This window comes from Aptenodytes patagonicus, chromosome 11 (genome assembly GCF_965638725.1).
Source record: "Aptenodytes patagonicus chromosome 11, bAptPat1.pri.cur, whole genome shotgun sequence".
Taxonomy (NCBI): Eukaryota; Metazoa; Chordata; class Aves; order Sphenisciformes; family Spheniscidae; genus Aptenodytes; species Aptenodytes patagonicus.
In genome coordinates, this window is record NC_134959.1 from 8,608,780 (window position 1) to 8,633,733 (window position 24,954).

General features: G+C 36.0%; 1 protein-coding gene across 1 annotated transcript in view; it reads right to left on the reverse strand.

Annotated features, from left to right (window-relative positions):
* Window positions 1–489: 489 nt before the first annotated feature.
* CDH8 (cadherin 8) overlaps window positions 490–24,954 on the reverse strand; it is a 153,909-nt gene continuing 129,444 nt past the window's right edge. The window contains exons 12-13 of the mRNA XM_076349088.1: window positions 3,687–3,938; window positions 490–2,553 (exon numbers count right to left, since the gene is read on the reverse strand). Of these exons, the coding sequence (XP_076205203.1) occupies window positions 2,060–2,553; window positions 3,687–3,938 (746 nt within the window). The 3' untranslated portion in view covers window positions 490–2,059. The remainder of the gene's footprint in view (window positions 2,554–3,686; window positions 3,939–24,954) is intronic.

The window sequence follows — 24,954 nt, forward strand, 5'->3', positions numbered from 1 at the left end:
AATTTCTATAAAATCTTTATAATACATATAGAAGTGGTGTCACCGTATTAGCTGTCCGCAAATTAGTCATTAAAACCAGCCATGTAACAGCTAAAGAAAAGTAAATGGTTCCATTTTGAAATACAGGCAGAATTGGGAGTGATGCATTAAGACATTTTTGTTTGCAGAACAAACATTACTGAGGAGCTTAAAAAGAGGGGATTGTTTTTACTAGCAATACTTTAACAAAAAATGTGTGAGGTTATTTTTCAGCATGGCACAGTGAATTAGACACGCATAACCCTGTGGTCACAGGCTGCTGCATATCTAATTCTGCAAACACTGTCAAAAATTGCTTCAAATATTATCCTTTTTTATTTTTACTGTATTCAACTAATAAATAAATGATTTTGAAGGAACTACATTCCTTAACACACTGTGAAGTTATTCAGGCAGATCCCTTTCTGCAGCGTACATGTAAAACTTAAAGAAAAGCAATAACAAGAAAAGTATTTATAAAAATATATTTCACAAAGTAGGAAACAATACAGAAGTTTCTCTGAATACAATACATGGAGTAAATAAACAAACAATAATATAGCTTCAAAACAAAGTAGAAAATTAAAATGATTTGCATGTAATACGTAGTTTTATTATACATTTGCTACTTCTAAATGGCAAGTTTGCATTACAAACTGAGTATGCTTGCAGCTTCTAGTGTTGTTCTTTCTCTGTGTGCAAGAGCCCTGGTGCATCACTATGAATATTATAGAAAAGAAATGCTAGTAACATAAGCAGTAAAATTATGTACACACTGGTTCCTGCTCTAATACAGTGGAGAACTATAAGCATGTTTTTTACTGTACTGTGTTATGTGTGGATTTCTAAAAGTCTATAGTTTAAATATTCACATGAACCAGTTTACTTCCAGTTGTTTGTGCTTGTATTAAAAACACCAGGTATGAGATTTATGAAGAAGATATAAAACTGTCAAAAGTTTTCTCTGGGAAACTTTTATGCCTGCCAGCATTCTCTTAAAATTCAGCTACTGCAAATGGATAGGTTACTGTTTTAACCTGCAACAATTTGTCATTTTTCTTTTCAAAATGTACATGTATTAAACATTCATTATATATAGAAAAAAAATCTAACGGATATAATTTAGTTTTCTTCATAATCTCACTCTATAGATTATCAGTCTTAATAAATAAAAGCAGTAATGGACATCAATAAAATATTTATTTCAAAGATTAAACAAATAAATTCGATCTTTAGCAATAAAATCAGCAATTCTTTCATATATGTAAGTCCATCCCCCTTCACAGTTTTTTCTTTCCTTTCAGAAGACGAAGCACAGGATTAATCCTTCTTCTAGAAAAAGATCCTTTTGTAAAGCAAGGTTTTGTAGCCCTGCCTCTGAATCTCTGCACATTAGTAGGATTTATTATCCATCACTGGAATGGATTAAGAACATGTGAATATTTTAAGGCTTGACACAATATTTAAAGATGATATTCAGTCTGTGGTTACGTGGCCAACAATTACTGTATGTACAATGTATGGTCACTGCACAGTAGAAGCCAGTAGGAATTTACAATGCTATATCTATTCAGCATTGCTAAGAAGACCAAGATATTGCTTTTAACATTTCTGTGGCGGGATCTTTGTTGGCAATGCAGAAACAAACCATTAACTTTACACATACTGGCAGGAGCTACTGTTCAACAGCAAAATCCCTGCAAGTCCATTTTCTAAGAAAGCACCAATTTCTATTTGTTCTTTTCAATTCACTGAAGATAATCAAAGATCCAAATCTCCATCTTCAGAGTGGTCAAGTGAATATCAAAGATCCAAAGACTTCTAGACACTCCACATACTTTACTTCACACTCCACAAGACTTAACCTCCTAACATATACTTTTTTTTTTTTGGTTCAACATTACAATGTAGTTGATTTTATAGATGACTGGCGCTAAACTTGCCTCTAAAACAAAAAGCCACATTGGTTTTAACTAACAGCAGTGGCCCTAGAATATTACATGATCATTAAGTCAACAGTGAAAAAGTTTGTAATCCACTGTCAAGTTTCTTTGTCACTTTCTCCAACTGAGTAAAGTTCTCCAAGTCTTTTAAAGCGAGGACCCCATTCACTGAGGTAGTCAAAATTCTGATCTGAGTCTGACGTAGAGGACTCCAATGAACTAAGGGAACCAGCTGCTGACCCTCTTCCTTCATAGCCGTAAATCTGGATAGAGTCATATGGTGGAGCCGTGGGATCATTATCAGCTTCATGAAGCCTTACATTAATAAATTCATCAACATCAACACCATTAGGAACAGGTGCAAGACCCTGCCTGGGCATAAATTGAAGATCAGGCTTAATATCCTTACGGGGCAAAAATCCATTAATTCCATCCGGATTTTGCAAAGTTGCAATGTCAAAAGCTTCTGTATCTTCTTCTCCACCTCCTTCATCATCATAGCGAATAATATTTTCCCTCACATCTTCATCATCTTTGATGATTAGAGGCTCGTTCTTATGTCTTCTTAATGTTACAAACAGCACCACGATGACTGCAAAGAAAGCATCACAGGCTGATTAGGTAAAAAATTTCCAGTCAAAGCACTACATGTTAAGCGCAGTTGTGGAAGGCGATAGGTTGCTTTTTGTGAAAATAAGAGTAATAAGGGTAGTGAAAAGCTGGAAGACCTATAACTTCAACCCCATTCAAGTGATGAAAATTTGATCAGAAGCTCTGGTTAGTCCTCTAGTTTTCTGTTATCAGCTCATATTTACATCTGAAGCTCAACTTTATATAAGCAATAAGATTTCACATGCTTCCATTTCTGAGCCTTGAATTTAGACAACAACTTTTCCCTTTGGAAAAGTTACAAACCTTGGTTAAGTCAAGCTATCATCATTTACTGAACATAATCTATAACTATCTACATTATGGATGGAGTTTTCCAAAATTAGAGGGTGTTTTTCTGAAAACATAGTCCTGATGGCAGAAGGAAATTGGTGTCTTTTTTTACGTATTGCAACAGACTCACACTATAAAACTGAAAAGAGAATGAGACAGTAAGGGAGAAAGAAAGAGCTTATATACGTCAATTTCAGAATCATGGACAGATGCATAAAAAGCTCTAAATTGGTTACACTGTTGTTTTTGCAGCTTAATGATGAAATCTCAGTTACTGATGTAAATCTCAGTTACAAAGTGAAGCTGCAAAGTGCAGAAATAGGCCTCTTCCTTCACTGTTCTCTCCCTCACTTGCTTGATGTCGTATAGAAATCGTGTGTTTTATTAAAACATACAGTGCTTCTTATCTTGTAAAACTGTAACGTCTCTTATGCCATTACAATCCAGAATAAACTCGTACAAGTCTTAGAAGATACAATAAATCCATTTTCCATCATGTGCAGTACGTACTGTGTCCACCTTGCTCCTTAACATACCTGATTTGATTTTCAGTTTCATATTCCATACCTGTTTATTATGTAACTTGTGTAGATTGGGACTTTGCTTTATGTGCTTTTGTTCAGTTCTTAGTACAGTAGGGATGCAGTCCTGACAGGTCTCTCAGTGCTGCTGGACATTACATTGTATTAGATTGTATGTCCTTCTGCGTGACTTCTTTGCTTACTTACAGCCACCCAGGAATCAGAAAAATTTTGAACACCAGGCTGTGAAATGAATACATACCTAGCAGCAAAATGATGCAAGCTAATATTGCAATTAGGGCTCCCATGCTGAGTCCAATGGGAAGTACGTATGCTTCAACGTTACAGGACTGGACAATGCCATCACTGCTGCAACCACAGACTCGAATAGTGAGAGTACTAGTGCTGCTCATGGGAGGATTCCCACTGTCGCTTATTATGATTGGCAGTAGATATACTTCTTGCTTCTGTCGGCTGAATCCACTATGCTTTGCCAATATGCTGAGAGTATTATCTAAAAAAGGGAAAATTTGCATTGTTTCACCACATAGAATAACTGCTAAACCCACAGCTTTTTCTTAATGCGTTCAGAAAACCTCCATACAAACACATATGCACTTTATTATACTCATTATACCAGCAGCATATGACACAGAAATCCGTCCCCTTTCTGTCTGGCTGCCCATGCCCCAAATGAACGAGTGCAACATACGCATTTTCTTGTGTCATGTGGTATGATCATAATGGCAATCCCTCACTTTCTTCTCTGCATACATCCCTATAGATGTCTTCCCGTCATGACCCATCACTGTTTTTCAAGTCACACGGTCATAAAAATTCAACCAGTACAACAAAGAGAGAAATGAAATGTTAACGTAACCCAAACTTAATAAAGCACATTCATCAATTAAAACAAATGTTCCATGCATTATAAGCACAAATTGCACAATATTTTGCCCTGCTATAAAAGATTCTTCTTTTTTATTAACGAGCAATATAAGACAAACAAAGGAAAAGCTGAATGTATTAAAAGTTGTAGGCCTAATTTTCAGAGATCTAATCATTTATTGGGCCTCAATGATGAAAATAGAACAAACCAAAACAGAATGTATCTCCTACGAAGGCAGCCAGAGGAAATGAGTCTAGGACATTCTTACCTCTGCACACATATGCAGATACTTAATTTTAGAAATGTATAGAGGCATCTGACTACATGGCATACTACCCAGACATAAAGTTACACAGTTAAACCTCTCACAGTCACTCAGTTCTCAGTTCACCATCAAAATGATTACAAGTTGATTTTACTTAGGGTAATCATATAGATTCTATTGTGTATAGTTGTAAGAATTAGAGATTCTAGTCATTTAACAACATACTACTATCAAATACCAATGATCTTGTATGTGCCAGACTGCTAAGGTATAAACCATGATTAGTGAGCATGTCAAATATGCAAAACACTTTGATTTATTTACATACTTAAATATTCACTTTAGCTTTTGACTGCTTTACTCTGTGGAATAATAAAAAAAACTTAATTCAGTATTATGAGTTATATACTAACAGAGTGCATGTTGACTTGTACTAATTTGGTTTTTGTGTTCTTTCATCAAAAATAACACCACAAATTAATAAAGAGATTCCAATGCACACAGAAGAGGAATGTGTGTGTGTGTTACTGAGGAATCCAATGACAATTTAAAAATAAAGCTGCACATCATATTTGGGAGAAGGAGATTGTAGCTCCTTTCATTAACCTCTCTTCCCCTGTGCTACCAAAGTTAATTTTCCTAAGTATCATGAACAAAAGTAAGCCTCCTGATATTTTATGCTATAAAATGGGAACATGCAATCACTAAATGCCATTCCATGGAAGGAAAGAAATTACTGAGAGTTATGTAGCAGGCATAAGGAAGAGAAGACTTGGAAGACAGGCAGTGTTCATATGACAGATACAACAAAGACACAATTCTTGAGTTTAAACCAAAGAAAGGTACCTGAAGTGCATGACAACATGTGTATGCATATACATATAGCGACTGTAAGAAAGCTTTGTATCTGCTTTGATCTTGGTACTGGTCAGGTACTCACTTGAAAATGTGAAATAGTTTAGAAATATTAAATTTGTACTAGCTGTGATCACCAGGCACATTTCTGACAGCCCATCGTATTTGTGCAGCATGTATCACTGCCCCAACATAAAAGACACATGTATGCTCCAAATAGCTGGCAGTCCATGAAGTACAAAAGCCAGAGAAAGATGCAGAGAAGGAGGAAGGGGAAAACATTCATGAAGCAAATACTGTAAAGACATTTTTCACATTAAAAAAAAAGATTTGAAATGAAGTCTTTTATTCTTGAAGTCCTTCTTAGTAAGGAGGCATATTAATAAGGAATAAAGGTAGTTACAGAATATAATGATTACAGAATGAAACATTACTAAACTTTATCATGTCCTGAACCTATATCAAGATATCAATCAGTAGATAACTCCTACAGTTAATTCATTACTGCCATAAAACAAAAGATGAAGAAAGATTATTTGATATTTAAGCACATGGGGCAATTGTCTCATACAAAAGAACAAAGAAGGCTTTATTTCCCATTCAGTGACAAAGAAACTGAACTTCAAGTAGGCTCCTTCTGAAGTTCAGGGTCTTTGATTTTGCAGTCTTACTGTATCCCTTCCATGGTGGAATCACCTACCAACCACACTTATGCAGCCTAGAGAGGTTCTTCCTATAATTTATATTGCAGGTTATGTAATCATTTCAGCATTTTTCATAGCATTTAGAGTATGTAACACATAAAGATCAACCTAAAAGTTAACTACTTCATAAAGCAGTATAAATATGGTCACGTCATAATACCTTTGCAGAACAAAAAGGATTCCTAACAATTTTTCTTTCCAGGAATCCTGAGTTTTTATCTATTCAAGTTGGAAACAGTCACATCAAAACCGATGGCACCCTGGAGCTAAATAAATAGTCTAGTCCTTCCTTGTGCCCTTTTTAAAATTAAAGGAAGCATATGTGTTTACTGAAGATAAATTTCAGGTATAAGCTCTTAAGAATTCTGACAACTCAAATAGAATCAAACTCCTTGATGATACCCAGTGTTATATGTGCCACTATGATGCAGTGGAAAAGTCAAGTATGTTTTCAGTCAACAATTAGCACACATTTAGAATTAAGCAAAAACTGCACTCCTCCTTCTTGGTTGAATGTGTCAGAGATTTAAACACACGTGTGCAAGTTAAACCACTTCCAGTGTCATACTTGCTCTCTAGCTGAACTGCAAGGAACAAAGGGAAATGTTATGTTAGTAAAATAATAAAATAATATTACAGCTAAGTTTTCCTGAATATTGGTGTGTATAGCTTTACCAAAGTAAGAGTGACTACCACACCTATTGTAATGTGTAAAAGATACATTTTTTTTCTGATAGCATTCTTTTCCTCCTCCGCATCCCCCCATTTTCAAATACTGAAAAATAAATTTATCTGTCCGTTTGACTTTCTCCTGCAAAATTAAAAATATCTCAGCATAAGTTGCATCCTTAATCCTTTTGCTTTAACCTTTCAAAGGAGAAAAAAAGGTGTGGGGTTCAATTTCCAGCTCTTTCTGTCTTAGACAAATCCCACTCAGAAGTGTCACATCTGTAGTCATTTATTCAGAACTCCAGAGACTTTTACAGTTATATTACACAGTGACTTCTTGTGCTCTAGAAATCTGTACTGATACAGCCTGTTCCTTCCTATAAGCCCTTCTCTGTCCAAGCTGGAGGAAAAGATTGATATGCTGAGCCCTGGCATCCCTGCCCTTTACAGATATGCAAAAGAGGTAAGGCCCCTGCTTCAGGAAGAAATGAAAAAAAGAAGCTGCTCTTGTTGGTGACAGCTTCAGATCCCTTCCATCTTTCTGACACACTCACTGCTACCCTGCCTGGTTCAGACAATTCTAATAAGCCAGAATCAGAGAGTAAAACAAAGTAAAAAAAGAAGAGTACTATAAAGAGACAAATAGAAGAGGGCAGAAAAAACAAGAGGAAGGAGGAGGGATGGAGAAAATAAAGTGCCCATTTCTGCCAATCAATGAAGCTATGCTGAGTATAAGAAACTACTTGGTACAAGTAATGGTTATCAATTCAAGTTCAAAAGAAATGAGATAAAGTAAAAGTTGTGCAAGATATTTGGGGCATTTAGCTGAACTATTTAAGTGTAAAAGAAGTTGCAATGGCTGAATAGTTAGTACTAGTAAGAAGAGATGCAAGACAAGAGGAGAAGAGAATAACCTTTCTTTTTTTACAGAGGTTTTCTTTTTGTTAAAAACTGCTGTGCTAGACTAAAGTTGAATTTGTTGTGCCCGGAAAGAAACTGGCAATCAGAAGCAGTCGATAGGAAAAGCAAAATGAAATGACCAAATTGTTTTGCCAATGGATGGCAAATACTCAATTTTGCTTTGGGAATTTTGTTTAGCAACAAATTCCTTCCCCTTCTTTGCTATGTCCTAAAATAAATATACCTTGGTGTTGCTGGAGATGTGACTCTTGAGTGAAGAACAATGACTCTTTAACTGACATTTTAGTTGGTTCCTAGAACTTGAAAATAAATCCTAGCAGCTGATTAGCAACAAACTCAATTTATCTGATTTGCTTTCTCCTCTCTGTGGACATTCCCCTTACCCGTAGCTGACAAAACAGCAGGAATCTCCTCCAGGAGAAACCTCCAGCACTGCTGCATGAATTAACTTGGCAGCAGGTGCTCAGCAGGAGAGAGGACAATCACTTTCCACTCATCTTTCCAATTAACCCGCTGATCCTTCATTATAGCGCTGTTCAGGTTATTTATTTACTCATGTTACTTTTAGAAAAACAAGGAAAATTACATGCAGAAAAAAGAACCCCTCTCTGTTAATAAAGCTCTGAGGTAACCCGCCACAGGCAAAGAGAGACACTAAGTCTTTGCCTCCAGTCAGTGAGGTATATTCGGGAGGTCCTTTGACATTCTCAATCAAAATGACCTTCCCTGAATTCTGTACCCTTCTATGTGGGGAAGGGATTGAAGAAGTTCATTGAAATGCCAGAGTTCTATTAAATGCCATTTCACTGATAATGTACCAACCACACGGGATGGGCTAGGAGGTATATTCTGTCCTGCAGGCTTAAGGAATAGTGTAAGATGAGTGATCTTAATAATTGTCTTAACTCATCACAAATTTTTGCATCAGTGTAAGGTCAGAGTAACACAGCTCTAGGAATGCATAACTACAATTTAGATCTGGAGCTCCTTTTTACCTTTTTTTAAACATAAAACCAAATCAGTCATTTAGATCACCAGATGACTCTCAGTTTCTGAAGTTTACAAGCAGATTTGCGAAACAACCGTGAAAGAGACTGTTATGGGAATATCTCCCTCACAGCTGGAACAAAGAATGACAATGCAGAAGGTCTTTACAAGATGTCCAGTGTGATTTCTAGACAAAAGTAGTTTGAATAACCACAACCAAGGACATGCTCACCACAGGGCCAAGTGCTTCCTGCAGATTCCCAGCTGTTCCTAAGACCCCCTGATCTCTTTTGAGATTCTTGGATGAAAGATTTTGAGAAAAAGTAAATGTAATAATTTTAATACAAAACTACTTTCGGATTTGCTGGACATGGCTGTCTTTAATGGCATCGACATCAATCTCGATGTGAAATTAGCAGGCAGGCAAAGTCAACTTCTTCATCTTCCACTTTGTACAAGAATGCATGTTGCAATTTAAGTCAGACAATAAAATGACAGAACAAAAGTAAAAAACAGAAGCGGTCAGTTTACAGCCAAGTGTCATTTTCTCTGCACACATTATTGCAATTCTTTAATTCCCTCACGGTCTCTAATATTTTGAGATCAGTGGACTTCCCTGCTGTGTAACCTTACACCTACATAGCTCTTTCCGTCTTTCTTTTTCTATCCCTTTTATAATGTTCTCAGAAAGATCAAATCATTAATGGTATTAAGGACTTTGCAGTAGAAATTGTTATCGATGCTGGATATGTTACTTATGCGAAGAAAGAATTTTAATTGGAAACTTTACAGCTGGATACACTGGAATGACAGAAATATATGTTTCTTCATGTTTATTAGAGCTATCTCTGTGTACATTTTTTGGTGTAAAACAGATTCTCTGTAATACAGAGTCCTTTGGCACAAGCAGAAGAGCAGCAAGAATATCCTTACTGTGATACTCCCTGCTTTTTTTGATAATGAAAAGACAAGGACAGCTCATTCATTTCCTTTCTCAGTTCATAAATGGCATCTATTCTCACATAAAAACTTGAAATAACTGAGTAATTAAGTTATTACCATCAAGGCTTCAGTGGAAACTACCAAAGTGCAGGCAGAAAAAACAAAACGTATGACATTCTAAGAAATGTTAGCTATAGAATATTTAGCAGTCATCTGCAAACGCACTAGAAGAGAACATTGAAGAGAATGCTAAGATAGCATTTCAGCTCTTTGCATAACTATTAATTCATGTGCGCGCCTCCTGTAATACTTACTATTCAGTACTGGAGACCTTACAACGTTAAACACAGATTTTCAGAAGATCTGTAGTAATACTGGTATTTTTGTTTTTCTTCAAAATTCAAACCTAATGACAGAGAAATAGTGGAATATAGGGAAGATTCCAGTCCCCATTTTAGAGACTGGGAAATAATAAAGTTGTCCGAAGACACGGAGGTCTCTCAAAAAGTCTCTATATACACTCCATGAGCTATAAGCCATATCTTAATTATTATTCTTTTGCATATTTTCTCAATAGTACATACCTTTCTATAAAAGGATTTACAAATAACAGATATTTAGATTGGTAGTATCACACTGCAGAAACAAGACCAAGGAATGCAGCCCCAACAATTCACCATTCATAGTCCCACATGTGATATCTCTCTGTCAACTCAACTGTTTTGAAATCTTTTTTTATTCTCATAATTACAAAAGCAGTGGGCAAGTATATTCATGACCTGCTTTCTGATCTAGCACAAAAACTCAAAGCATACCATCATCAATGTTCACCTTGTAAAAGAACATTATTCATAGACGGGCCCTGAGCTGAAAAAACAATTTGTATGTTTCAGACTACGCTTAAGTACAAGTTAGAAGCATCAGTTTCTTGCTTCCAAAAGAACGCAATTAAAATGCTTCGAGAGATACACACATGTTTATGTAAGACAGGTTTTTTTTGTTTCTGCCTTAGGCTGTAACACTTTTTAAAGGAATACCAGATTAAAAGGGAACAATTTTGAGTTTGCATGTTATAAATTTGCCAATCATTAGTAGATGAAAAAACAATCTATTTGTTCATTAGTATAATGATTTTGTTTCATGATTAAACTTAGTATTTTCAACATGGATGTACTTATGCACACCGAATACATTTTAGTGAGAACTCCTATATGTATATATGTTAATATATATACACATGTATCATATGTAATATTTTACACATGTACTAGATCTTCCTTGATGACCGAGTGTCTCAAAATCCTGTTCAACAGCAGTTTACAAGAAAGATGACCCTTTGTCTAATCTGTATGGTAAAGGCATAAATGTTCTATTCAAGTAGAAGGCCTATAAAATAATCTGAAAATAAGAAGAGGCCATTTTTATAGTATATTTTGTCTCATTTATGATAGCCAAACCATATGGGCACTGAAGCATTCACAGGTATTTCAAACTGACCTGCTTTTCATGAATGTCAAAAATTTGTGATGTCTTCAAAAAAGTAGATTGATGACCTCTATCAAATTTGATAGCAGACAACAGGTTCAAAAGAAAAAAGTTTTCGTTCTAAAAAAATTCAGCTGACTAATCAAACTGTCTATCCTGTACCATAGTAGTCATATGCCATACTGACATATACAATGGCAACTCACAAAACATTCCTATGACACATTAGTAAACACCTGAATGAATTTTTATTTTTCTAGAGACCTGGACTTTCTGGAATCCCTTGAAACATCAATAAGAACACAGGAAAAAAAGTATTTCATGGGACAAAATGTACTGATGAGGAGAAGAATTGGAAAATGTCACATATTTTGTATCTTTGATTTTTTTTTTTTCTTTACCAATTGGCCTAAATAATAATAGCTTATGCCAGAATTGAACTGCTGAATCAACTAATGAATTAAAAAACTAAACACATTTCTAGGTCATGTATTCCTTTGCAGAACTAAAACGTGCTGCTGGGAATTTTGAATCATGAGCAAAGTAATATTTAATCATGTATAAGAATACATCATTCTCATATGTTAAAATTGCTTGGAAAGGGGAATAATCATGTTAATACTACTGTGATGCAGAACTTGTAGTAAATAAATTCTTGGCAGAATAAAAAAACCGAGACAAATTAACACGAAAGTGATGGAATAAGCATTTCCTCCTACCTTTTTCCTTTGAAAAATGTGAACTTTATATAACAGTCTGTATAATTTCTAGTTCTATTCCTTTGGAAAAGTCTGAACTTTAGATAATTGTCTCTTAAGTATTCTAAAACTTTCCTTTGACCTTTAGTCCAGCAGAGCTATAATCAAACATATCTGTATGGTCACTTGCAGTCTAGCAGCAACTCTTGTATTTCGTACCCTGGTTTTTTAACCTGTTGAAGGAAGGATAGAAAATCCCTGCTGAAGAAATAATGATGTAGAAGCACACATTGCGTGTGAAACAATACTCATTTTATTGTTAACGGGGTAGAGAAATAATTAGGATATAGTACCTCTCTCTCTTTTTAATTTACAGATACTTATGGCAAGTCAAATGAGGAAACTTTGGGCTCTGGGTCTGTTTAAGCTACACAGTTACCACAGTTGTCTGAACTGTACCCAACATACCAGGTTTTAATCTCACCCACTCTGATGTTATGCCCATTTATCTCTTCTGAATCCCCTGGTGCCAGTTATGAATGACACTCCCATAATCTGAAGCAAATTCAGACCAGTGAAAATGTAAGATATGCTAAAACAGTACTGGCTTTTGCCTCTCATTTTTCTCTTCTGTATTGAACAAGCCAGCCACAAACTTGTTTACTAATAATCACATTGCTTTGACATGCTTTACTTTATTCGGATCACATCACTACATGGCATGTGCATTGAATGTTACATCTGTAAAGTGTAAGAATTAATGCAGGTTGCCAAGCTCTAGTTTAGAAAAAGAGATGAAATGGCTGTCAAATGTGCTTAGCATTAAAAATACATTATTAACACAGCAATTTGCATAGACTGATGGATCGTTTTGAAATCTACATATTCTAGTTAATTCTATTATCTTGTTATTTTAACCAAAAAGTTTCAGAAAATAATACTGTGTTTTATAATTCTTTGATAAAATAATGGCTATATTTTGCATTTGAACCAAGAACTTTTCATTACTGTGTTACCAGATTCCAACAAAATGCTGCAAAGATAAACAAAAAAGCCAAAATATCCCAAGGCTTTGCCATCTGTATTCTCTTTAGGGATAATGGGTTCTTATTCTTTCTATGAATGCGTACTTACAAGTGCAGTCTAGGAGGTGAAACTAATGAAAGATAGGTATCTAAGGCCCTTAGGTCACTGTGAGATTTACAGTTTTACACATTACATCAATGACTTGGGGTTCTCTCATGTGTAAAGCTAAATCTCAAGCAGATTCAATGAAATTTATAGTACTTTTGGTAGGTGATGGAAGAGTTCCAAGAATTCCATCCTATGTTCTTCACCTTCCCCACTTCACACACATCCTTCAATTCTTACTTCAGTGACTTACTTCTAGGGTCTGGAAAAGTTCAGAGTCTTCACAACTATGAAGACAATCACAGATGTTTGAAGTGAATCTTTCTTTCTAGAATGTAAACTATGAATACCATAGTAAGAAAATAAAACTTAAGCAGGAACATTTTGGTTTTTAAATGTGATGTGTACATGTGGCATTTAAGTGAGTTTCACACTAAGCAACTTAACATTTACTTCTCCATACCATGATAATTGTCTTTTCTGTTCCAATACTGTATGGAACATATACATGCACACGGTAAGAATTTTAAACAATTTACCATTAGATCATGTAACAGTCCTTGAAAACTGAATGTGGAATCGGACATATCAACCATATTGAAGTTTTGTTACAACAGTTAGAGAGTCAAATTCAAGCCATACCAGTGTATTTCTATCATGCTATTACTTTTTTTATAATATTCACTTCGAAATACAGTGGCAGAAAGAAACCACCAGAATATAAAAAAAAACAACCAGCATTTATTGGAATGCCACCTATTTGTACTGGTGTAATAAAGGTCTTGTCAACACTTCCATTACAAAATGCCAATTTTCAGGGGTTTATAACTCTGACATAACAACTTACTATGAGAAGAAATTTAGAATGTGTACTCTCTGCCAAAGAGCATTGAAAGTTAAATATGACTTACGTTGGCTGAGGCATTTTAAGTCAGAAAATAAATTTTAAAAAATTTTTACTTCATATTTTCTTGAGCTGGTGCCACTTAAGAAAAAAACATGGCTTTGATTTTAAAAAGTGCCAGATCCCGCAGTTCTTATATACACAAAACTCCCTTTAACTTCACTGAGAATGATTTCTGTGAGAGAACTGAAAGGAGTTCCATTATACATTTTTGTAAATGTATTAGCTTTTTGTAATTTGAAAGCCTGAAATGCTATGGTATAAGATTGCCCCTGGGCGCACAGGCAGCATGATAATGACTTTTTGAAGACATTCTCATATGCAGATTACATATAACAATAACAATTTGTTATCATCAGGCCATTAATGGCAGTAATTTATACCTCTGTCTTACACCCAAAGTATACACATAATGTTTTATTATATGCACACCTCTCAATGAGGATGTGTCTCCTAATGGTCATTTGAAATGCAGGGAACAGCAAAATGCATCCAGAGAAGGAATTTCAGTAAGTGAAAAAAACAATTACCTGTCTATAGAGTGGAATAGATTGTATAAAGTTTTCAAATGAAACATTCCAGATACTCTTGGGAACATTTCTGCACACCGTGTAAACATTACATAGAGAAAACTTGGCATAGCCAAAAGAAGTTCCAAGTTAGCATACACAGTCAGATTGCTGAGAATTAAAGCAGGTCTCCAGGAACACACATGCATATGCATGTAAATTTCAAGACCGAGACATACTGCAAACCCTAACTTTGCTGTATACGTTGCGTGACACAACACATAACTTGGAAAGAAGAAGGAGCTAGGGAAAGACGTCAGCACTTGAATTCTGCCTCACTGCTGTAGAGATGTTACAAAGTCAATGCTTTTATTGGTAAATGTCTGCAAACTATAGCGCATCAGTTCATAAGATGTTCTAGAGTTTTCATAGAACCACAGAATGGTTAAGGTTGGAAGGGACCTCTGGAGGTTATCTGGTCTACCTCCCTGCTGAAGCACAGCTACCTAGAGCCCAGGACCATGTCCAGGCAGCTTTTGAATATCTCCAAGGATGGAGATTCTGCAAGTAGCAAAACATTTGTTAGTCACAATTGAAATATGTGTGCGACAAAACAGAAGACATATTATTCATTCATTCTCTTTGTATCAAACGGAGAAGCTATAAGCTACAAATATATAATGCATCTCTATGCTAAGGGAACAACTTGCATATCACAATGAAATTGTTCCCTGTTGTCTTCTAATTCATGATGAAGAGTCTGACAAAGTACAAAAGAAGTGTATAGGCAAAAGCGGCAATAAAAATATGAAGCAGGATCAAGTAAAAGTATTACAAGAGACTAGGCAATTCTACTGGCAAAGGAGAATACATCTTAATATGCCAAAAAACCCTCCATGATCATGAAAGAAAACTTAAATAGTCAAAAAGGAGAGCAGAAAAAACACAACATATACTTTGAGAAAGAAACATGTTTTCTTACTGGGAAAAAGAAAAGAGAAAAGATTACAATTTTAGTCTAGAAAAAGCTAAGTTCTTTATACAAAGTTTTGAAGCAAGACGTTCTACTAGACAGACTGCATTAGAACTCTATAAAGTTTTTAGCAAACACATCTTTTGGTTTTGCATGTTAGCAGAAGACATGCACAAAATAAGAAAAAGTTGATTTGTTATAAAAATTCTTTTTCTCATTTAAAAATAGAAAATAGTAGTACAAAGACAGAAGTTGTAATGTTGTGGGACAGATAAAGATGATATAGAAGGAGACGTACAGTGTAGAATCGAGTCTAAACTACCTTCCTCTATATTTAGTATTCCAACTTGTATCAAAGATACAACAATGCTTTAGCTACAGCTGTCATTAGACTGGGCTCCACCATTTCCTTCCCTGAGCTGCAGAATAACTTCTACATTTTTTCTAACTGGGAGTTTCAGAAGAATCCGAAGAGACACTGTAATGCACTCTTGAAAATCTGTCTTTACCTATCTATAGGGAGCTGCTAATAGGTGCCAGTAATGTCACGTGTGAGTATCAGATGAATGTTTTAAAAGAACGTCTGCAGTGTATGCGTGGCACAATGACAGGCAGAGTGATTAAATGACTTGTCCACAATCATACAGGAAACCTGTAACCAAGCTATACAAAACTATTCTGACCTCCAGAACAGTTGCTTAACCAAAAAACCATCACTCCTGTTGTGTGCTCTTAGATCACAAGTTCTTAATCTTTATTGGGGTGAACACAGTATAATTTACAGAAGGGTCACATATAATGGATGAAAATGTTATAGAAAGTTACATGACAGAGTTAAGCAAGGTCAGGGAGTGACAAGTTCAAAAAGGCTACATGAAACTTTTTTATGTTATTTCTTATTATTTCCTATAACTTAGATTTTAGCTTTAATTTTAGGTTAGACTGAATGAAAGTTTCCTAACAAAACACAAACAAAACCAAAAAGTTCTATGTGTTTTTATGAAAGCAATGTGAAACTGTTATGTCATTTATTACATTCTAAAAATTAAAGAGAAGAAAAGAGTCAGTGTTCATGTTCAAGACAGTCCAACATTCTACAGAATACAGCAGAGTACTTTCATCAATATTCAGTGATTATTATTGATGCTCCTTTATAAGGTTTATGACTGCAATACCTAACTCCATTCAAAACTCCACAGATATGACTTTATTCCTGACTTATCTTTTATTATAGAATCAGATGTATGAAAAAAATTTACTATAGCGATACAGTTACTGCTCAAGAATATACATAGCCCTTAGCCTGTAGCAAAAGTGAAGTTTACTTACTGGAGCCCACAATTAGTTTAGGCCAAGCTGGGGTGATCTGACTTTGCTGTCTTAATATGGGCAGACAGCTACCACTGCTCTGCTGATTCACTGTAATCTGACTACACATCCATCCATGTTACCTTCGAAGGACCCCACTAGCTCTCCCTCTTCAACACCATCAAGCAGACATCTGGTCCTTTTCTTGAAGTTCTTCTATTTATCTCTCCCTAACAAGCTGGCTTATTATCTCACTTCAAACAGGGGCCCATCTTCACTCCCTCTATAATCAGCACTGATTACCAAGTATGCACATCCTATCATTTTAGGATATGCAAACTCTCTCCCCAGACTAGACAGGTCAACTTATGCGTTTCATTTATTTTCAGCGTTTGGCTCAGTATGCAAGATCTTTGCATTCAGTAAAATAATGTACTCTACCTCTTTTCTGGCCTCTGAAGGGATTGCCTTCTAGGCATATTTATTATATAAATATCAAATACTAATAATTACATAAATATATCACTAATTACTGGATGCTTGCCAAATAGAATACATCTTAATTAGATAGAATTAAATGAAGACCAACAAAGTGACTCATTTTACAACAAGGCCACCCATACAAATTACAAAATCAGAAGTTGATGGGAAAATATCGTAAGTGGTATAAAAAACCCCCCAACCAACAGAATAAAAGCTTTGTCTCCCTTATTCTTTAAAGCTTGATGTGAGAACCTCTAGTCAAAATGATTAAATATCTCAGATTTCCTTCAGTTTGTCACTGCTATATTTGCTCTTGCCAGAGAAATACAGCCCATTCTTGAACAGCCATCTGCTTAAAAGGAGTAAGGAGGAAATGAAAGGGTATGGAATAAATGTGACCACACCAGGCAGGTTCAGGAGAATGTATAGACATAGAGTTCATGTAATAATCAATGTAATGGTCACCTCATAGGAAGAATGACTGTGATTCCAATAATAACTACCTCCTTCCTGTACACCACTCGTGTAATTGGTTCAAAACAAGACGCAAATTGGAACATGGTCTTTGTCTTTTTAATTCACATTATAATGTTAGTTGTGCAATAGTTTACCAGACAGGCCTTGAGGCTAAGTATGAAAAATTAATACCTTCTATTTTAATGGAGGAACCATGTGCAAATAGTCTGTATACTTTATACCTGTTATAATGACAAAAGGAGATTTTCACTAATCAAAGGAAAATTTAACAGCTAATATGTGATGAATCCTGCTTATATAATTTTCATTTTTAGCCTGTTTAGATTCTTCCTCCAGTAAGAGAGCGTTGGGGTTCTTTTAATCTTTACTACAACTGAAACTTTAAAATGGGACTCCTATCTAGTTTGTCATTAATTGAAAAAAGAAAAGTACAATTAGAGCAACTAATAAATTAATTGTTATTTCCCCTCAACAGCCTGTATTTAGAACATGATAAAACAAAGAAACATTCTATAATGAGAGCAACCAATAAATTTACGAGGTGCAAAAAAAGGAAGAAAAACGGTCTTGTGCCATAACTACCGATTAGGTACTTAGAGAGAAAATCCAAATATTCAAACCAAAACCTAGCGATGAGGTGAAAACAGAGGAGGACTTCTTAAGATGCAATACGTCTCTGTCAGGTAATATACTGAGGCAGTGAAGGGGTAGAGGCCCTACCACAACCTTCAGCTCTAGGACATCATTCCTCCTACTCAGTGGATTAAACCCATTTACAAGAAATTAAACATAGTCAGTGCATTGTCCGTGAACACTTCTACTACAGGAATTGTTTCTTGCAGAAAACCTGGAGGAATTAGATCCACCCATGAAACAAGAAGTGGTACTTCGGCAGAAATCTCTTAACATACTTTGAGAAGACAGTTGATTAAAAATCTGGAAACTTACCTCCAAATATTCTATATTCACTTAGTTACAAATACCGCTATGAAATACTTTTAAAGTCCTAGAATATAATTATCATGGGAGCTGTTAGCTTTCAAGGAGTTATGTTTTTAAAGCACTTAGGGAACCCTTGAAAATTAAAGGGCTATTAGAGCAATGTTTGATTGGAAGACAAATTCCAGAGAGATGGTACTGTGGATCTTATTGTTGTCCTGGTAGCACTTAGTTGAGAAGATTTGTACTTATTGAGAACAATGCCTTTCTGTCTGATAAGCAGTTCAGTTTTGAGACCCTGATTTAATGTTTATTTTCCCCATTATGTATCTGAAATTAAGTCACACTGAAGATTCAATTTGTCCTTATCTCTGTGTCCTGCTTTCGGCTGGGATAGAGTTAATTTTCTTCCTAGTAGCTGGTACAGTGCTGTGTTTTGGATTTAGGTGGAGAACAATGTTGATAACACACCGATGTTTTAATTGTTGCTAAGTAGTGCTTACGCTAGCCAAGGACTTTTCAGCTTCTCATGCCCTGTCAGAGAGAAGCTGGGAGGGGGCACAGCCAGGACAGCTGACCCCAACTGGCCAAAGGGATATTCCATACCATGGGACGTCATGCTCAGTACATAAACTGGGGGAAAAGCTGGCTGGGGGTTCGCTGTTTGGGAACTGGCTGGGCATCAGTTGGCAGGTGGTGAGCAATTGCATTGTGCATCACTTGCTTTGTATATTCTTTTATCATTATTACTATTTTCCCTTCCTTTTCTGTCCTATTAAATTGTCTTTACCTCAACCCATGAGTTTTAGCTTTTTTTTTCGATTCTCTCCCCCATCCCACTGTGGGGGAGTGAGCGAACGGCTGTGTGGTGTTTAGCTGCCTGCCAGGTTAAACCACAACAGTCCTTTTGGTGCCCAATGTGGGGCTCAAAGGGTTGACATAATGACAGATCTGACTAGAATGTGTTAAGGCAAATTTGTTATAAGCATTCCTTATTAGGTTAATAGTCCCTGGTCACAATGTTGATTGATTTGCTCTCAGAGTTGTGCTTGTTCTGAGTTGTGTTACATAACACCTTACTTGCTGTATATGTTCCCTGTTGTGCTGTCTATCACCTCTAGGGGCTGAATTAAGGATATCATTTTGCTGTGCTGTGTAATACTGGCTTATAATATGATATGATAAAATTACTGTTTGCGAGACTAATCTGGTATTTATACTCAGCATTGCCATCATCTCTGTACTTTGGGAACCATTTCTCGGAAACTATTACTAATTACACTCCTTACCTTTTCTCCTCGGAGAGCCAATTTATGGGGGAGACGGGGGGGACATTTTCTCCTGCTCCTTCACCTTCCCGTTCTCTTCCAGGCTAGTTGCAACAGCTTTTGAGAATTTTTAATATCCTTGGGATGTTCAAACTAGCGTGGTCCTATTAATATGTCTTCTGAATGCATGTCAAGTCTTGCTTAGGGTTAAACAACTATTTAAGAATACTGCGGCTACTCCAACCCCCGTGACAGGCACTGCAGGTGAACCAGAGAACCAACCCGTGCTGGTATCCGTTGCCCCCATACACAAGAAGAAATCTTGGAAGTGAAAGTCATTTCGTTTACTAAGGGATGAAGAAGACTTTCTGGTACTTAGCTGCCTGCTGGGTTAAACCGCAACACGCTGTTCTTTCTTTCATCCATGTTCCATATTATTACTAAAATAGATTTATTTTCATGCTAATTTGCTGACCAAATTCTTTTCCTCTTCTGTTTTGTTTTCATAACCTTTTATCCCTTACTTAGTCTTTTAAAGTCATGGCAGTGTTGCTCACATTTCTTTAGTTTTATTATGAAATTAAAGAAATAAACTGGAAAAAGAGAGAGAAGTATGTTACACGATCTGAGCATGATGAAACTCCTACAGCAGGAAAATTCACAGCTGTCCAATCCATCTCTTACTCATCATGAGTAAGCACTGCCTTACATATGGTGCACAACACTGACCTCAGATCTTTTTCACTCAGATTACACCTGGTTCTTAATTAGTTTGATTTATAAAATGAGACATAATTGACGCCTTGGCAACATTATGTTGCTAGCAGCACAAATAATAAATTAAGAATGAGTGAAGTCTCTTTGGTCATGTATGCATAATGGCATGCTGCATATATACAGTATTATCCTGTATTTCATCACTCACATATTATGCTGTTTTGGGCTGGGTCATGCTTACATAAATATCCTGAAATCGTTATGTAATTGTGATTGATTCAATAGATAAAAAAAAAAGGTGCTCTCTGCAAGGATGTGATGGTGTGGAAATTATTCTTATTTTCCAGCATGCATGTACAACTCTTCTGTAGTTGTCTGAAAGTTTGTATTTGTAAGGCTTGGAAAGAAGTTGTCATCACAGAGCTAAACTAAAACAGGACTGAAAGGTTAAACAGCATTTGGAACAGAAGTGCTCCCAGAGAATCACTTTGTCAGCTACAAAACTGTAAAAAGTACAGACGTGCTGGGAAACACAGCAGAGCTGAAGAAGAGCCTAAAGATGCCTAAAAGAGGACAATTGGCTTACCAAATGGCCCCCTCCTTGCTGGTTCATTCATCAGGTTGGCCTGTCCAGTCGAATGAAGACTTGATGGATCACATCTGGCTTAGGGTGGAGGAGAGAGGGAATCTGTCTGGAGCCCTGCATCCTGAATACAGGAGAGGAGTGAATAAGGTTTCAGATGGACAGAATAGACAGAATGGTCAAAGTGTGGAGGAGCTTGGTAGCTGAGTTAGCCTTTGAAGAGCTGATTCTATTTTTCTGACACTCAGTTTCAGCTAGAGCAGCTATGTGCACCAAGAAGGATTCATCTCTTTAGCCTACCGAAGTGGTGAAAAGCTCATAACCATTGTAAGAAGGTGCAAATCATCCAGATAGGGCTAAAAAGTATGTTTGCAGAGGAACCGCACTTAGTCTTCACCTGTTCTGTGGTTCTACTTAGAAGGGAGTCCAGAAAAAGCAGTGATCTGCATGCAAGAAGAAAGATGGGAAAGAGCAGAAGCAGGTGTCAGTGAAGGAAGTGGCACACAAAGGATTGGAGTGGAAAAATGCTGGTTTCCCATCTACATTAATGCAATCTTCACTTCAGAAAATAACATCACATCCTTCTATGCCAGGGAAGTTGTTTCAAATTGCACTCAGTTGATATTCAACATCAAGAAAAAACAGAACATCAGGGAATAACAGAACATAGTCAATAGTGATGATAGTAAAGAAAGAAGGGGGAAAGGAAGCAGAAAGCTATCAGGTATGAAAGATATATACTGAGAATATTTTCACCGACATCCTCAGACTAGATGGGACTAACACTACTGTACCATGGAAAAGTGAAACCTTGCTAGGACCACAAAATGGTGTAGTAGAAAAGAGTTGAATATATTACTTCTACTGCAATGTGAAATCATACAATGGAAATGGAAATGCATTCAGTGCCTGGCAAGACAGAACTGAGCGTTACTGGAATGTATTGGGGTCCCTTGGTAATATTATCATTAACTTGAAATTCTATCTGTCTTCTAGAATTTGAGAATAGTTTAAAGATCTATAGTACCAATTTCCACCTCACATTGCTTATCACTTTATCACTAGCAGAAAGGGCTCATCTTTTTGAGTCTTTAGACACAGTCTATTGCTTCACAGGATGACATTACACCTTAGAATTCTGTCAGAGATGTAAAGAAGAAAATTGATTACTCTTCCCACAAAGAATGATCTAACATAGTTTCTGATCCAAAGCAGTTTCAATCAGGTCAATTGTCTAAGGACTAAGGATGAAGGAACCCGAGTATAATAAATAAGGAACTGCATTTCCTCTGCATCTCTTATAAAAACAAATTATTTCAGGGACTCGACACTTACCACCTAATGCACAACCACTCGCTCCAGGAAAAGTATTTGCACTGGCTGAATACTTTTTTTTGCATATTAATTGAGTGGAAGGAGTGACAGATTCTAGAATCTGTCCTTTCCTTTTTCAGGCCATGATATCCCTGCTTGCCTGCTCCAATAGCGAGGGAGGTAAGGTAGCATAGTGTTCTCTTATCACCACACAGCTGGATCATAATTCTTACATGCTTTCCAGCACACAGACCAAGACACACTTGAGACGTCACTCTTAGAAGTGTAGTATAGCTTGCAGATCACAAGTAGAATGTGGTAGTTCAGGACTGTAAATCACATTTTGTTTTTAACTGAGAAAGTTAAGTATGCATCCAAAATATAATTAAGAGTTTTCTGAAATATGATTTCATGTCAGAATAGTCTAAATCCACAGAACTAAAATGTTTTGTGGAGCTAGCTACCTTAACTATGACATGATTTGTTTTGATAAAACTTAGACCTTTCTACTCAGCAAAATATCAACATCTTCTTTATGCTTTCTTGGTTTAACTTCTATAACTTACAATTTATAACATAAGCAAAAAAGAATTTATTGAACAAAATTTTGCAACCACACTAAAAAGGAAATATTTCAATAATTTTACATTAACAAGTTCATTATTAACTATATAATTCATTAAAAAAATCAATAATCTGAGGTTGTTCTGGTATCCTCAGTTTATAAAATTGTTGAACCTTGCTATTTAAACAGCTCCAGTTTTAATGCCATGCTGAGAAAAAGATTGATAGTATGATATTTATAATATGTTTTTTCACACTATGAACACTGCTGGAGAAACATGATGTGTGCCTGTGGATGGCAGATTCTGGCACAGAAGTGCCAGATTATAGGTTAGTTTGTGTTTCTTGTTTTTTAATACATTGGAATAATTTATTTTTAACTCCACTACTGTCACACTGAATGCACCTTGCTATGCAAGTATTCCCTGTGATTTCTGGTGACAAAACTATGCCTATCAAGAGAGATGCTGAACAATGCTGTTTCCTAGATTATGCAGCACGTTCTTTTACAATTTTAGATGCAGTCTTCTAGATGTTATTCCATACCACTAATATTGACAGACATGGTAGAAAAATATTTACTTATAGGATGCAAGACACATCTCTGATCACATCACTTAATTTTACTTTTCAAGAAAACCACTAACAAGGATGTGATTTGATATGTTTTAGAATTGTACTTTGAAAGTCTAATTATTGATATATAAAAGAAACGAGCATGGTAATTAAACACAGTAGTATATAAGCATGTCCTTTCCCTCGAGAATTGCCATTGTGAAACACCCTCCAGCGTAGATGGCAGCTGGGCCACAATGTTTCCCAAGGCTCTTGAAAAATTGCATGAAACTGCAAAATGTATGAGGATTTACTGCTCATATCCAAGGGACCATATGGGTGCTGTTATTCTAGATGTTCATTGTACATCCATCAAGAAATGATGGGTTTAATGATGTCCTTGCTAAGGCAATTTGTACCTGAGGTCAGTGGGTTAACTTTGAAATTGGGCAAACTGGAAGGAGGGCAATGAAATAGCAGTGCCACCTCTTAGCTCTCTGAGGTATATATTTGGAAAGAAAAGTCAATCAAAAACACAGAAGGAGCTTTAGCTGGCAGCTGAGACAATGGCAGAGAGACTCATCAAGAAATGCCAAAAGAAACTGATTCAGGGAAAGAAACTCATTTTAACACGAGAGTTACTCTTGTGGGAACAAAAGACTCACCCTCCAGGTATGCATTTGACAGATGCTGCTAAAAATATTTTCAGGAAAAAGATGTGGGAAAAATCTAGGTTTTATTACATTAAAAACACAGTGACACAGAAGTACTTTCAAAAATGAAGCAGTGCTGATCATTTGTTTTTATTATTTGGGATAGCTAAAAGAGAGGTCGCATGTAATTGTCTTCTCTGGCTATTTCTAAATAGTTTAGAAATATTTGTTTATTAATGGGAAAGAGGTGATGAGAAATAGCAAATATTTTAAAATAAGATGTGCAATAGTATACAAAGGCATGCAAGCCAGTTAGTGATTGAAGTGATTGTACCAGGCTATTTCCTTTTAAATACATGACACATTGCCTATACTTTCAAGGCAGCACCATGAGGACATAAGTGACAGATCAAACTTGCTAGATGGAAAGAACAAAAGAAATGGGCATTTAAACATGAACATTCTTGGAGCTATTATAGGTATCATAGGTACAATAGACTAGGCATGGCTGAGAATAAATATTACGTTCACTATAGAGAACCACCAGAACAGTTCATCACTGAAGTACATAAAATGCTTCAATTTAAAAAGAAAAAAACCCCTCTTTACTATGCACTTACTAAAATCAGTTTGACCCAAATTCAGAGCTCAAATCACCAAATGGACATTGAATACTTTGGGGAGAGGGGAGGCTGATTACTTGTAAGGCTATTGGACTTCTGCAGGAATATGAACGC